General features: G+C 49.6%; 1 protein-coding gene across 2 annotated transcripts in view; it reads left to right on the forward strand.

The window, feature by feature from the left end:
* Positions 1 to 15,944, forward strand: part of PLXND1 (plexin D1) — an 80,893-nt gene that overhangs the window by 22,667 nt on the left and 42,282 nt on the right. For both annotated transcript variants that reach the window (XM_048069321.2, XM_067002829.1), the window contains 9 exons: positions 1,145 to 1,245; positions 1,908 to 2,037; positions 2,339 to 2,513; positions 4,000 to 4,108; positions 5,134 to 5,236; positions 9,688 to 9,792; positions 11,637 to 11,726; positions 12,584 to 12,677; positions 15,070 to 15,233. In XM_048069321.2, the coding sequence (XP_047925278.2) occupies positions 1,145 to 1,245; positions 1,908 to 2,037; positions 2,339 to 2,513; positions 4,000 to 4,108; positions 5,134 to 5,236; positions 9,688 to 9,792; positions 11,637 to 11,726; positions 12,584 to 12,677; positions 15,070 to 15,233 (1,071 nt within the window). The remainder of the gene's footprint in view (positions 1 to 1,144; positions 1,246 to 1,907; positions 2,038 to 2,338; positions 2,514 to 3,999; positions 4,109 to 5,133; positions 5,237 to 9,687; positions 9,793 to 11,636; positions 11,727 to 12,583; positions 12,678 to 15,069; positions 15,234 to 15,944) is intronic.

Genomic DNA, 15,944 nt, shown 5'->3' on the forward strand with positions numbered 1-15,944 from the left:
TGGCTTTCCTGTCTTTGTGGTGGCAAAATGAAAGGAAGAGTAAAAGATATCAAAACTGATCTCGCTTATGGGAGTGTGGAAATAAGCAGAGGCTGTTGCTTTATAGAAAACCGAAAATTATGGCAGATGGTCTTTGAGAAGGCTTTTAGGAGACCCTACAAACAAAAAGTTTGCCTGTCAGGAAGGAGCCATAGGGGCGGCTTCTGCGTTCCACGTGGCCTCGCTGGAGGGATAGCTGGGATGGGGGGGGGATCTTCAGAGACCGCAGCAGGTAGAAACAGACAGTCTCATCTCCATCAAGTGAGCAGAGGAGGAAGATGAGAGCTGAGCGCTACAGGCTCTGGTGGTTTGTCCTGAATTACATTTTAATCTGTCAAAACAGATGCACAGCCACAAATGTTATATGTTACATTTGTATTTTCCAAGCCCTAATTCCCTGCAGATTGGTCATTATCATTTCACAGAACACTCCCAGGATGCTTCTTCAGCTGATATTTCAGACTTTCTCTTCTCAGCTCTCAGGCTGTGCTGTGGTCCTTATTCATGGCTTGATAAAACACCGAGTGCAGCACATTTGATGCTCTCGTCTGCCCATTCCTTTCCCAGTAAACCAGATGAATTCATTTGTCATCGGTGCAATGAGTACTCGGGGGCAGCCGAGTGCAGCAGGGCTGGGGAGCAGCAAATAGCCACAGGCGACGTGGGGCTCGGGTGCAGGAGCCACCAGCTGGGCTGCGCTGCTCTGGTGGAGCCTGGGGCTGCTGGAACCTCCTGTTGTTGGCCCCTGCATTACCAAACTACTCAGTTTTCCCTCCCAGATGTTCAGAAATTGAGAGAAGAAAAAGCAGAAACCAACGCATGCATGCTTTACCTCAAACCCCCAGCAGTACTGTGATTTCTTTAGAAATTAAGGTTTCCAAAATGGTGTCGCTTTCTGGTCATTTTGTGAACAGCCAGGTACCATTCGGCTCTGTTGAGAGGAGCTTTCTGCAGGCATGAGGGAGCTTTTCGCAGTCAGGGACAAGCTGCGAGACTAGCCCAAACCATCTCCATCTGAGTGACGGGTGAGGTGGATACACATCCAGGTTGAGTGTTTCTCTGGCATTTTAAAACATTTGGATGTAATCGTGTTGTTGTTGTGCAGATGACGCGAGTGAAGGTGGCTGTCTGCAACCAGTATTCAACATGTGCAGAGTGCCTGGCTGCAGCCGACGCTTACTGCGGGTGGTGCACGATGGAGACTAGGTAGGACTTGTGTCCTGGTGTGATTCGGCATGGGCTTTGGCCCTCAAGCCCAGCCAGGGATTTTTGGTGCTTTCTGTATTTCCACTGAGTCACACTACCTCTAGCCTTTGTCCATTCCTCACAAAAGACATGCTTTTAAAAACAATTGCGTATGGTCTCAAACTGTTGGGATGCACTTTTGAGCCAGCATTTAACTGTAGCAGCATTGTTATGCTGCAGTCAGTTGCCAGTGCAAAGAATATCTTGCAGGCATCCAACCATGGAAATCCAAGCGCCAACACCCTGCTAAAGAATGTCTTTACCCCTGCAATTATTATTTATGAGTTGGAGACGATCAACATTCAAATAGGAGTTTGCAAAATTAGACTCCATATTTACAAACTGAAGATGTCAGACAAAATGTCACCTTTTCCTCCCGTGTTGTGGATTGAGCGTGGCCTGCTCTTGCTTACCCTAAAATGCAATGCCCCATTGGTGCTGCTGGGAGCACAAGCAACCAGACTGTTCAAACACAGCAGCAAAGCTTTAGGCTTAACTGAGTGGATGGGGGAAAAAGATGTAGACATGGGATTTTCTCAGGCTCTTTCATCACAGGGATGTCAACGTTTTTATCAACTGTTTTGAAAATAATCAACCACAAATTGTTTGCATGTGCGCTACAGGTGTTCTCTGCAGCAAGAGTGTACGAACTTCACAGAGGCCAATTTCTGGGCGAGTGCAAGTGAAGGAGTGCAGCAGTGCCCTTCCATGACCATCTTGGAGCCTGAGATTAATATTGACAAAGAGAAACCGGTACGTTTGATGTCAATACTAAATTAATAGTATGTGGCATTACACAGAGTCATTACCTGCTCTCAGGGCTGACAGACACCTGCGTGCCCCGGTGCAGCACCGCTCTGTGCAGTTCTGAGGTGGACTAAAGCAGGTTTTTGTATGCACATGGCTTTTTAGAGTTCAAAATGTGCAATACGAAAGAAAACAGCTATCTGTGGACTTGTTTTGGAGTTGCTAAACTATGCAAACCTTGTAAAACACTGACAAATTCTAAATATGATTTTCTAAGCTAATAACTGATTTTTTTCCCCAATTATAGGCCCTGATAATACAAATAAATGGGACTATTCCAAACCTAAATGGAACAAACATTTCATGCGATTATGGAAATAATATCCACACAGTAGCGAGAGTTGCGGGAGATTATGCAAACCAATTTATTTATTGCAGTTTACTTCCACGTGAGAAATATCCAGCATTTCCAGACGACCAAGGTATGTGGCGGGAAATAAGCTCAGTTCATTCTAGGCACTTTTACGGAAATAGTCTTTCATAGGCTTTTTTATCGCAGTTGTATGTGCATATAATGCATAGGGGAAAAGAGACACAAGCTGCTTCTGTTTCACAGGGCACATGACTTTAAAGCGTGGGTGTTCCACCATCTTAACATGAATTGACAGTATGTCATATCTATCAATTTTTGTTCTAACAGCAGAATTTAAAAGCCCATTCCTGTGCTTATTTTATTAAGTTTTATCTCATTAAAGCTTCTGTTTTAGATTCAATAAGCACTAAAACAAAAAAGGTTTAGCCCTGTGGAAATAATATGTCTACTTATATTGATACTTTCAATTGCTTTTGCTTAATCTCACTTCGAAACATACAGTGCTCTTCAGGAGAAGTTCTGGAAGAAGAGCAAATGCGTACCTAAAGACAGCTCAGAAACTCTACTCCCATTTATGCAACCAAAAAGCAGACTGAGATCTTCCAGTATTCCCCCTGGTTTTAGATGCATCCAGAACGTGATGCCCATCTTGAGGTTACGTAGAGCAGTGCTCCAGAGGAGATGGGCACCTGCAGCTGTGGTTGAAGTCAGATGAGCCTTGCACTCCGGCTTCCAGAGCTCGATGTTGGGTACAGCCCCATTTCGATGCCCCTCTGAGAGGTTTGGTGCTTCCTACCAGAATTCAGTGCTTGTTAAATTTTTATCTTTCAAGCCTGGAGTGAATGCTCTATTGAAGATGATTGACTTCAGTAGGAGAAGAATTAGCTAGTCCTTTTGAAAATCCCATTTTTCATAGGCAAGTTTATAAAGCTGCATTGTTTTTCTCCATAGCTATCCAAAGAATGGAAGATTATTAACTGTTCTGTATTGTTGGTTACGGCAATGTCGAAATGAATTTCTGGAATCCAATGCACTGATTTATTGTACATATTCTGAAAGAGACATTGTCTCTTGTCCCTCTGCTTATATGGCAAAATTGGGAAAAAAAAAAAAAAAGGCAATTTTTCTGGGGGGAGGGGGGACCTAGCATAGCAGAACTGTGTAGCCAAAAAAGGGATTTCCACTCACTCTATGGGTTTGTTGTCATGGGGAAAGTGAGCGGGGTTTTAAAACATGTTAACTAACATGTTTTAATTACCACATTTTTAAAAAAATACGATTTAACACCTACTGTTAGAGAAGACAATAATTAACTCTGCTAATTAACACTTGCACAACACACTGGAATTTTCTGCTGAAAGTCGCAATGTTCTTTTGGTGAGGGTGATGTAAAGCATTGATTTAAGAGGGAAGAACTTGAAGTCAGAGGGCACAAGATGAATAGTCCAAGCTCTGAAATCCAGCTCAGAGGAAACCCTAGAGAAAACAAATCAGATTTAGCCGTTGTTTTCCCAAGGGTCTGTCTTGTCTTCTAAAAGCGAGCACGAATGAGTGAGGCTCTTGCAATCCAGTATTCTTTGGCTTGATTCTCTCAGACCACGTGATTGTTGAAACTGCTCTCCGGGTCAACAGCAAAAATATTATCCGGGCCAATTTCACCATCTATGATTGCAAAAGAACTGGAAACATTTACCCAAAGAGAGCGTAAGTGATCTGGGTTTGCATGTGGTGGAGCTGCCTGGTGCCACGGTGGGGAGGGCGGTGGCTGGGTGCGGGCAGGATGGCGACAGCTCTGCTGTGCCTGTGTCTTCTGCTCCTGTGCACCATGCAAATGGGCAAATCTGACGATATGAGGCCAGAAAGGTGTGCAGAGGCTGGTGAAGGCCCCCCCGCCCAGGGTTAATTGAGCGAGCACAGCCCCTGCCAGCGGGACGCTGGGGGGCCTGGGCAGGATTTGGCAGGAATGCGGCTGCTGCGCTGCCAGGGATTTAAAAAGAAGGGTCCTAGCGGCATCTTAAGCCATCTGGACATGTTGGCTTTTTTAAACAGCAATAATATTTTTATTTAAAACTTGTTCTGTTAACCCTCAGGCAGCCGAACTGGCCTCCCTCGCGATGCCTGTGGGGTTGCTGAGGCCCGTGTCCACTCCCTGCTCCCGTGGGTTACTCATGGCACAGTGGTGGGCGATGGAGATGTCGCCGGGGGCTCGGCCGGAGCATGAGGGCAGCACTGGGCCGTGGGGAGGGGGCTGCCAGCCGTGGGGATGTCCTGGCGCCTGCCCCCTGACCATGTTCCTGTTGGAAGAGCGTCACGGCGCAGCCTGCCATGGTGATCCCCCGGTCCTGCCCACTGGGGGTCCAACAGCATGCACGGCACGACTGGGAACTGCAAGCCCACCTGGTGACGGGATGAAAGCATTTCTGGCTGCACAGGGGGAGACCAGAGCTGGTGGCTCCAAGCCTGTCCGTGGCCTGCAGCCAGGGTGGTCGCACTGCAGGCAGTGACACTTGGGTGCTCCCTGTGGGGAGCGCTGGGGACGGGCAGCTCTGTGTGTCCCCAGTGAGCTCCAGAGAAAGGAGGAGAGAAAATGCCAGTGCCTGCGATAAATGTTTTTTTCCTAGCCACATCAAAGACTGAACACAATGTGTGAAGATTTAGTGTGTGACTCTGATTTGGCTCCGCTGAGCAGCCTGAAATCTACTGTTCTCATTGCACCTTTGGTGTTTCAGGTGCACCAGCTGCCTCTCAACCAAGTGGAAGTGTTACTGGTGCCCCTCCAAGTACATGTGTGTCTCCAACCGCTCAGAGTGTGAGGACGCACTGCAGATGAAGGTAAGACCCATCAGATGTTGCTGTTTTATGAGAGCTCCTATACTGCCGTGCTGTTGCTGTCACCGTCTTTCTCCCAGGCGACGCAGGTCGATGGCCTCCATTTTGCTCGCTGTGGTGTGGGGCAGCCCCAGGGACCAATCCTCTCTGTGTCCCTGATGCGTCCTGGGGTGCAGACCCACCTCGTCCCCAGGGCGCCTGGCAGGGGGGTGGCGAGGGCAGCTCCGATCGAAGCCTTGCTGCCCCGTGCTGTGCTGGCCGTGCTGCCGGGCACGGGGACAGTGGCAAGGGCGCTCGCAGCCTCACCGCGTGGTCCCCAGGCTGAGACACACTTCATGTAGCACGTGCAAGCACGCTGCAGTGTTCAGACTGCCACGCAGTGCATTTTGATCCCCTTTTAAAGGCAGGGGAGCAGAAGTTAGAGGAGGTGAATGGCCTCCTGTGAGAAAAGGGGCCTGGGGCAGGCTGTGAGTGCTGGCTGCACCTGCGAGATGTCGCACGGCCCCATGGGGGGACCGGTCCTCGTGGGCTCCCTGGGCACCAGCCTCAGCATGGTCTCTACCCGCTCCTTGCTGGCCACAGCAGCACAGTCATGGCTTGTCCCAGGCTGCTGGTGTTGAGGAGGGGGACGTGCGGGGTGGGTCAGCTGCAGCTGAGCTGTGTCGAGCTGTGCTGCGCTGTGCCACGCTGTGCCGTGCCGAGCCGTGCTGAGCTCTGCTGTGCCGTGCCGTGCCGAGCTGAACTGTGTGTCCTCCTGGCTCCCCAGCCACCGGCCCAGAGACCTGTGCATGTGTGCCAGCGGCTAACAGTCTGGCGAGGGCATTCAAGCTCCCTCAGAGGCTTCAGCAGCCTCTGCCCTTTGGTTCTTTATCACCACTGAAGTCTGGAGTAATGCTGCTAGTTCTCTACATCCTGGGATGCCTGGGTTTGAGTAATAAATGTATCAGTACTTTACAATTCAGTTAGCTTTGACTCGGCTGTTGTGGTATGTTAATAATTTGCTAGAGCACCACTGGCGGTACTCATCTGAAGGAGAAAATCACCCCTTTCCAAATTATGGTTTTTAATAACCCAGAGGCTTGGTGTGTTCCTGCTTCTGAAATTTAAATTGAAGTTAATTTAAATAAAATTGGCTTTTTAGCAATCAATCTGCTGTAGATGTAAGCCAAGCTTTTGCACTGTAAATTGAATATTCCTTTGGCACTGGTTTGCTGAGCCTCATCTAAACTCTTCCAGAGGCTCTCCGAGCTCATTGCCGTGAGGAGTTTGGCCCCGTGTCAGACCCTGGAGCCAGCCCTTTGCACCCTCTCCCCTTTGGCAGGAAGCGGGTAGGATGCTCCAAGTGCCTGGGACGGGGCAGGCAGATACGGTCAACACATGGCAACTCTGTACAGTATTGTCTGCTGTGAGAACAATATGAAATGTTTCCTGCCACTGGTGGGTCACAGCTGTTTGATTGTTCCTTGGGAATGCAGGACATATTTCTTCTGCTTTGTGAATTGTTTCTGAATGGATTGTGCTTTCTTGTGAATATCTTAACTGTTCATAATGAACGGTTTAATAAAGTACCCTTTGCTTAGCAAATTTCCCAAGCTCCATAAAATACCTGGCATTTTATCTTGCTGTATGGATGGGAGCTGAGCAGTTGAAAATCTTCGCCATTCAGTGCTCAGCACATGGGGCGGATGCACAGACGCTGCATGGTGCCGCTCGGTCCCGTGCCCAGACACGGGCAGCTGTGAGCGGGCTCCAGGGGCCGCTGCCGGCTCCGTGCGGGGCAGGGGTCCTTGTGCACAGCCTCGCTCCGGGACACTTCGGCTGTGGGTCAGGGGCAGTGGGGAGGGGCAGCCAGCTATGGGGGTGGCCGAGGACCGCAGAGTGATCAGTGTTTTTTGTCGTGTCTGGTGCACAGGACGGTTCTCATTAGACCTAAAGGAAGAGCTGGGGCTGTCTGTTAGAGGACTGCTAAAGAAAGCCCTGTGTTACTGGATTGACTTTTTGCTTTCCTTGTCAAATCACTGCGTAACCTGCAATGTTACTGGGAAATGCAAAAACTGCCTGAAATAATTTGTGCCCTTTCACATAAGTGCAGACGCTTCTTGAAGCGTGACGGGGCAAGCGGCTATGCAGCGAAGCAAGAAGTGTTTGCCGCAGCTCAGCCCCGGCGTCCCGGCCAGGCAGGGGATCCTGCGGGTGCTGGCACGGCTGCACCTCGCCTGCCTGGCACCAGCTCCATGCCCCCAGGCCGTGCAGACGGGATGGGACAGCATGGCATGGTGTGGCCACCTCTCCTCCCAGGGCAGCTGTCTCGCCAGGGCACAGGGCTGCGGGCAGGGGTCTGGAGCGGCCGTGCGTGCCCAGAGCACGGAGCCTTCCCTCGCGCGCCCGTCAGCTCGCGCACTGGGAAGAGCAGCGGGCGAGAGCCCGAGGCACCTTCGTGGTGAGGGCAGCTGCGGCTGACCTTCCTCATTTGCCTCTGGTGCCTTGCTCCAGAGCTACAGTTTGGCTGGATGTCGCAGCCAGTTTAGGCACATCCCCCTTTTATCTCTGTGCTCTTCCTGAGCACTGTCCCCACCGACTGCAGGGAGCAGCCTGCAGGGTAAGGTGCTCTGTAGCCCTGGAAACAGGGCTCCTCGAGCTGCAGTCTGAGCTGTTGGCAAATAAACCATTGCTCGTGTGGTTGCACCTGAAAACCGGTCCACCGGGAAGCAAGCATCATACTGACTTCATCCGCAGCATTTTAAGCACTCAGACCCTTCGCCCTGATCCAGACATGAACGATACAGTCAGCTGGAAAGCTCTATTTCTAGCTGCTGATGAACAGCAGGAGAAGGGACTGCAAGACGACGAGTTAATCAGTCCTCTAAAGTGTATTTATCTAGCAAGCTATGTGACATGCAAGGACACACCAGGCCATAGGAGCATTAGCATGAATTTCCAGTGGTAGCCCCACTGGTTTTATTTTAACTCTTTTGATTCTCCTTGAGGCAGCTTGGGACTGAAATCTCTCTCCATTGCTTTGCTCTGTTGTTTTACTTCTCTTATCATGTGCATCTCTGTTACTTAATCTCCTTGTTTAGGCAGCACCAACTGTGCTTGGTTAAGATGAGCGTCATGATAAGAAACGAATCGTGTTTTCCACAGTCAAACAAGCACTTTCAGACAGTTCCCTGGTAGCTCCCCCGCTCACTGCGGGGAGGGCAGGGGAGGAACCTCCTGTCCATTGCATGCCTGGCACCAGGGATGCTCTGCCATGCATCTTGGCGCCAGGCTCTTGCCTCTCTGCACACATCAGGAGCAGCAGCAGCCTCAGTGGGGCAGCCTCTAGTGCAAGCAAAGAGGAAATCTTGCCTGCTGAAAATTATTCTGTGTAATAGGCCAAATATTTTGTTGTCTTTTACCCCAATGGCTCCACTGTCAAAGACATTAATCTGGATATACCCTGGGGCAGTGGAGAATCTAGCTTAATTTTTGCTGTAGTTTTGCAGTGTAATTTACATCTCATGAGAGAACAGGATGGGCTTGTCGTAGAATTGAATTCTGAGTCAGCTCCAGTATCTGAGCCATCAATTTAAAGTGAGAACAAAAGTAGGGGGACAGATGACCTTTCAAAATTATTTTTCAGCTTCATTTAGGCTTTTCATTTCAGCTGTCCTCCTGCTGCAGTCCCCTTCCTGAAGGCCCCTACAGCTTGCTATACCCTTTCCTCTGCGTGCACATGCACAAACCCCCACACTTCTGAAATAACAGCGTGCAGGAGGGAGACCTCTGGAAAGGGAAATCTCTGCAGGGGCTTGCAGAAATGAGACATATTTCTGCAAGCATATGAGTGTTGCAGCATATGAGACATCGGCGTCATGCCAGCAGATCTGCCCTTGTAGGCTGCAGTGCACCCTTTTAGTGTCACTCCAGCCCCAGCTTCTAACACTTGTGTGTGTGTAAAAAGGGAGCTGCCCAGACTGGCAGCTGTGAAGCACGTGCAGGTCTGTGTTTTGGCGGGGAGTACATCTACTCCAGTGCAGAAGGATGAGAGGTCCAGGAGTGACAGCTCCTCTGGGGCCCCTGATGCCCCTGTGCTGGCAGAGGCCCCCTGGCAGGAGCAAGGGGGAATTCCTGAACTCCTGCTCCTCTCCTCCCGCCTGCGCTGCCAGCCCATGACTGTGGCTGAGCCATCCTGGAGAGGTTGGCTGGGCTGGCAGATGGGCAGCTTTTAAGGCTGGACATAAAGCTGGTGGCTCAGGGAGGAAGTTTCCGTGTGTGGCTACTGGTCCCTGTGTCATGGTGCCATTGTGGTATTTCACTGTTTTGGGTTGCACTGTCATCTGTCTTTAAAGATTTAGTGAAATTAATTTTATCAGGGGTCCTGACACTTTTTCTTGCCTTGTCACTGCAGATGCTCAACATGCATTCTGCTAACATCTCTTTTTTTTTTTTTCTTGTTTTGTACGTAACAGAAGAAAATTGACTGTCCACGGATTGTACCTGTCTCTTTGGACCCAATGCCCACAGGAACTTCTCAGGACATTACGATCTCACTGGCTAATGCAACTTTCTCGAAGGTAAATGAGTTTCTTGAGAGAATGGAAAGGTTCAGATGAGCTCACATGGTGATCCAGAAATGAAAGTGCAAAGATAAAGCCCAGAGCAGTGGGCAGGATGCCCTGTGCTGGCTAAGCAATTGGTGGGAATACAGCAAGGAAACATGTTGTAACTTAACTTCTGGTGGTCACTGCGGAGTTCTTTTTTTGTGAAAAAGTCCTTTTCCATGCAGTTTTCTGGCATGGGAATTGTAATAGGGTGAAAAGTGGGAGTGGACATTTAATGCTGTTTTCTGAGATGTTTCACACCATGAGAATCCAGAGGAATTTGAGCTTCCCTAGAAGCTGGGCACTGGGAAAATATGTGACTAAGCTCTGGTATTTGTAGAAGATTGCTCTGTATCATCTGGGACAAGTCTTTTTTAGGGCCTGTGGGACACGTTTGCAGCATCTCTATGGAGGGTGCCCATACACTGGGCAGCCAGGTAACTCCTCTCTGAGAGATGAAAGGGTTTGGAACTGCGGGTGCAGCTGTGAGGCTCGCCTCTCTGGGGGCAGCAGGAGGGCGCAGCCAGGCGCTGTGTTAGCACGGCTGCTGCAGACCTTGCCCCTTCGGCACACCACGAATGAGCTCTTCCCTGCCCTGGCTTGGGCTGCCGTTTCCTGCACAAGGTCCGGCCTTTGTAAACACGAATGTGTTCCTCTGCAATCAGCAAAAAAGGGCGAGAAATCCTTCTTCCTCTGAGGATGCTGGAGGTGGCTAGAGAGGAAGCAATACCACATGTAACCTGATAGGAAATGAAGTCAGCAGGAAAGGGGCTGAGGCTCCTCTGTCCCCAGGGGCAGCTGGTGAGGCTCTGTCTTCCTCCTGCCACCATCTGCAAGGCTATCCCAGGGTGCTGGCAGGGATCCCTTCCCTGTTGCCCTCCGCATGTGGGATCCTGAGTGCTGCCAGGGCTGGGACATCGGGGATGTCCGCTGGGGCTGCTGCATGGCCGGAGAGGCACCAATTGCCTGCGCGCATGCATCTCCCCGAAGGAGATGCCTGTTCCCCTCCTGATGCTGTGGGTGTGCTCACTGAGCCAGTAGCTCCCTGCCAGGAGTCTGGTGCTGTCTTTCATGTCTTTTATCAGATCCATCCACTTTCAAAGAGTATTTAGACCTCAGTAGTGATGGAGCATCGGCCTGCTTGGAGATAGGAGTTTTTCCTGCAGTATGAGGACACAACAGTAACTGCGGGCAGGATACCATCGCTTGTGTTATCAGTAAAGCAGAATGGAAAAATCTGCCTTTGAACATACTCCCAGCTAGGTCCTCATTTGAATTAGAGATTTGCTTGGTGCAGTTGTTGGGAGGAGAAGAAAGACGGTTTTGAGCTCAAATCACTGACTGGTGTTCAGTCTGGCATGCGCAAGGCTGCTTGGGACACACTGGCTCTTGGAGCACGCTGCAGCTCGAGCTCTGAATGCCCCAGCAGGGGTTATGGGAACGTAGCCTGGCCAGGCTCATCTCGTGTGCTGCACTTGCCATGGGGCCCTGTCTGCGGGAGCAGCCGCCCCACGCCTGGCCATGATGCTTCACAGCAGCAAACGGGGTGAGAGCCAGGGGCAGAGCGGCTCCATGCACCATGCTCAGCCTGCAGCCAATGTGCCTGCTGCTGTGTAACGCAGCAGGATTCATCGGGCAGAAGCCCCAGGCCTGTTTGCAGTGTTGGGTTTTGATCTCTCTGACCTTCAAACACAGCCCAGGCATTTGTGGCAGAAGCAAGGTAAGGCACAGCACTTGTTGCAACCATCGGTTTTGATGGAGAACTGCAAAAAAAAACCGATTGCGGCTCTTCAGCCCTTTGTTTTCCTCCCCCCCAGGAGACAGCCCTGGAGTGCCATTTTGGGACAGACAGGACGTTCGAAGCCCGCTGGGTGAACTCCTCCGCTGTGGAGTGCGTCCACGTGCTGGTGAGTCGGGGGTGCAGCTGCCAGCCCCTGCTGTGCTGAGGGGCAGGACTGGAGGGCAGCAAGGGTCTTGCCCCCGAGCCCCCCACCCGGCAGCTGGGACCCTTCTTCCCCCCTCCCATCCTCCACTGCCAGCTGAAAAAAGCACAAACCAGGCTAACTTCCCCAACAAGAGGCTCTTTGCGCTTGCCGATGGCTGGAAGGGCGTTCACAGGTCGACGATGCTGTGTCTCGTGGATTATCTGCAGCAGCTTCAGTCCGTGCTCCACTGGGGTTTTGGGAAGGAGCTGCCTGTTTTACCTTTTTAAATGGGTTGAGTTCAGTAAAACAGACAGAAAAAAATTTGGCCACCTTCCAGTGTTGCTAATTCTGTTGCTCTATGTCCGAAATAGGATTTGGTCTGAGAAAATGCTCAGGCACTTACCAAAGAACGGTGTGCAGTTTTTGGAGGACAAAGTACACTTCGGAAATGCAGCAAACATTCGGGCTCCCACCTATGGGAATATTTAGAGTAGAGGCTGGAGAGGAGGCCTTCCCCATCCCGTCACCTGCAAAACCCTGTATTGTGGCTCAGCACTTGGCCAGGCTTTTAATTTTCCTGTCCGTTTCTACTAAAAATATCAGCAAACCAGAGCTCTGCTCTCACCACTGTGCCTGTTTGCCTTTTGTTGAGACCTCAGCAAACAATTAAGACAGAAAATACCCCTGCCTTTCTTTCTCAGCTACAGATGAGACTGTCCTGTACTGAGAAGAAGTGGTAAGAGGAGCATCAAGAGGAGCGTTAGTCAGTTTAGTGTGCGTATGTAACCTCGTATTTTACTAAATGTCCTCAGTTTTTGTTTATTTGTGTTTTCCTGCAGCTCCACACATCAGAAAAAAGCCATCTCTTCCCAGTAAACCTTCAGCTGAAGGACAGACCAGACAGATTTATCGACAGTCCAGAGATGATGACAGGTCTGAGTTGAAAATATTTTTATTCTGCTCTCATCCGGTCAGCTTGAATGATTCTAAAATCCTGGCAAAGTTTATGGGTTCAGGAGAGAGATCGCGGCTCAGATGGGCACAGCCCTTTTCTTTCTCTCAGGCACATGCAGAAATTGTATTTACCCAGCCTCGCGTGCATGCAGACGTATGCAGAAACCAGGCAGACTCGCACCCGCAGACATCTACTTTACACCCAGGAAAACTCAAGCCCTGTCCTTGAGAGTGTTTCTGGCCTGCCGGCTCTCGGTCCCGGCAGCGCAGGGGGTTGTCCCGGGTCAGCAGAGGAATGCTTCCCAAGGAGATAAGGGGCGGGAAAGGGCCCTGCCGTGCGCTGTCCCAGGAGCATGGTATCCAGGTTCCTCATGCTGTAAAAATCGAGCATTTTTTTTTGTCCTGTGCTGAGAAAGAATAAAACGTGTAAACACATTTCACCCCTGGCCCGCTCTCTGTCTCTGGGAAGAATGCTTGGATTCTTAAAAAAGCCCATGCTACATCAGCAAATTAAGTGAGGAAAGCAAAAAGTCAGATGAAAAGCGCACCCAAACAAGGCATTTAGATAGGACAAGCCCAGCCCAGGCAGCAGAGCCAGTGCTTGCACAACAGCCTCCTCCCCCTGCCTGGTCTGGGCTCAGTGCTTCACCTAACTACATGCTACAGCTGCATGCAGCGTCTCTGGGCTCCTTTCCCTCTCACCAGTGTCAGTAATTTTGGTAGAAGGAACTGATCTATACTAGATGCAAAGGAGAGCTAGTTCCTTAAATGTGAGATTATCTTTGGAGGATAGCTGTAGTATGTGGAGGGACATTAACGCCATCAGTCACTGACCCAGGTTAAAAACGTTTCCTGGTATTAAATCCCAGCATGTAAAGGAGACGCATCTTGCAAAGCACTCCACATGGGTGGAGTAATTTTTGAAACACATGCATAGGCCAAGCATGAGCCATTATTTCCTTGCAGAAAGGAGAGGGTATCAGTGTTTTTAAGGTACAGAGGTAACCCGGGAAGAGGGGTAGGACATTTGAGCTAAGATCATGTTGATTGCAACAGAAGATTCTTAATTCTAAACATGAGCATTACTGGGAGCTTGGAAGACAGTGCAGAGTGTGAAATCCACATCTCCTCCTGCAGGAAAAAGAGTTGACTTCTGTGGCCCGTGTTTACTCAGTTTGAATTTGCCAGAATATTTTGAGATCCTGTGGGAGTGCTACAGCTTTCTGGCTCCTCCTTGCCTTGAGCAGATTGGTGCAGTTGAATTAGGGAGGCTTACTTGCTAGCAGAGACAAAGAGCTGCTTGGCCAATTATAAATGTGTATATCTTTTATTCTGTCCTTAATGGAATTACTGTTATTTTCCAGTATTTCCCAATATTTATTAGCTTTTCTTGTAAACTGTGTTTCGGTAGATCACTGAAGGAATCACAGCTCATTGCTGTTGGGTGGAAAGCCAACACATGTAACTCACTGGTAGACACAAAACGCAGTGAAGTAAGCTCAGTTTTTTTGTGGAGCATGGCAGAGTTCCTCAGTGCCAGTGACGCTTTGTTAGGATGAGACAGACAGACCGTTGAAGGCTGAGGGACTCGTTAGTTGTTTATGAAGCACTTTGAGATCCTCCTGTGAACAAAGTGTCAAACGTGACTGTTTCTTTATTTTATGTTCTCCTGCAAACTCTCCTCTGGGGAAAAGGGTGTGAAAGCAACGTTTCCTGAATGTTTCTGGCTGTTTATCTCAGCGGATGCCCACACTCCAGTGGCAGCAGGCTTTGGGCTGGAAAGGAAATGTAACCTAGGGCACCAGCTAATGAAGAGGTGAAAGCCTTGTAGGAAAATGATTTGGAAGCTGAGCTGAGCAGATCTGAAGGGAGAAATTGATGAAGAGAGCCCGTGGTCACCAGGGGGAAGGAAAGGGAATGTAAACATTGTACAAAGCATTGTAACAATCACATTTGTGTCCCAGAGTATGGAAGCAATGTGATTGCTTTGCTAACAGGATGAAGCCAGCTTTGCCAAGCAGCTTCCCATGTGGATGCTGAGAATTGGAAACATGTAGCACAAATTGACAAAAGGTTCCGAGTTTGGGTGGTGTTTGTTTTTCAAGGGGGGAAAAAAAAGAGGAAAAGAAAGTGCTAAATTATATTGCAGTGAGAAAAAGCACCCAGTCCTTCTGGGAAATCTTCAGGATAGCAGCCAAACACTGCCTCATCTTTGCTGAACATACAAGCGCTTCTGCTATTCCACTGGATTTGGGCTGTTACTTGGATTAATATAGCCATGGGGGGTGTGTGTTAGACTGCCTAAATCTAAGCGAAGCTATGGAAGTGTCTGGCCCAGGAGCTCACTTTTCTGTTGTCTCTTGTGGTCTAGTGGAGGTGTACAACTGTGGGACTGGAAGCGCTGACTGCTCGCAGTGCCTGGGCAGAGAGGACCTGGGACACCGCTGTGTCTGGAGCGAGAGCAGCTCCAGCTGCAGGCTGAGCACCGAGTCCCCCCAGATCTCAGACATGTGCCCAGCTCCCGAGATTAAGAAGGTGAGACTCGAATGCAGTGTGGAGGGCGGGTGTGGCAGGGCAGGCAGTGGCTGTGCTGTCCCAGGCCAGGCGACAGACGAGGAGCCATTCTGTATCCCTGACAAAAGGCAAGGTCAAGACCAGTGCTGAATTATTCACTGACTTTTTGTGCTGTTAAGTCACCCGAAAGTATATGCCAAAGGCATCTCGCTAGTGACAAGATCCAATCTTCATCATGTTATTGGGAAAAACAACAGCACAATCAAAATGTGCTAGGGGTCCTGGGGTTGATAAAAGCAAGAAAGATTTGTAGGAACAGCTGAAGGATTCTTATTAGAAATAGCACTTATTGGTATATAGCTGAAAGGTGAACGTGAGCCCTATCTCCAAACGCATGTGCTCTGCAGTTCTGCTGAGATTAACAGTGGCAGAGGGACCTTTTGGCATTATGCATTTTGAAACAAGTTTTATTTAAATTGCAGTTGAATTAATGTTTGAGGGGGCATTTGGATCTGGAGTTCTGCTTAGATGTATGCTATGAGCCAACAAATTTGTCCCTGATGAGTAGCAAAGAAAGTATATGGAGCAAATCTTAAAACAAGCTCACTGGGAACGGAGACGAGGCTGGAGTGGGAAAACAGCCCTTGCAATTTTTTCAAAATTGGCAAAGATCTGGTGTCTCTGTTCTTCAGGAGGCATGTAGTGATACCTGCTTAAAATCCACACACTGTA

This window comes from Anser cygnoides, chromosome 10 (assembly GCF_040182565.1).
Source record: "Anser cygnoides isolate HZ-2024a breed goose chromosome 10, Taihu_goose_T2T_genome, whole genome shotgun sequence".
Lineage (NCBI taxonomy): Eukaryota > Metazoa > Chordata > Aves > Anseriformes > Anatidae > Anser > Anser cygnoides.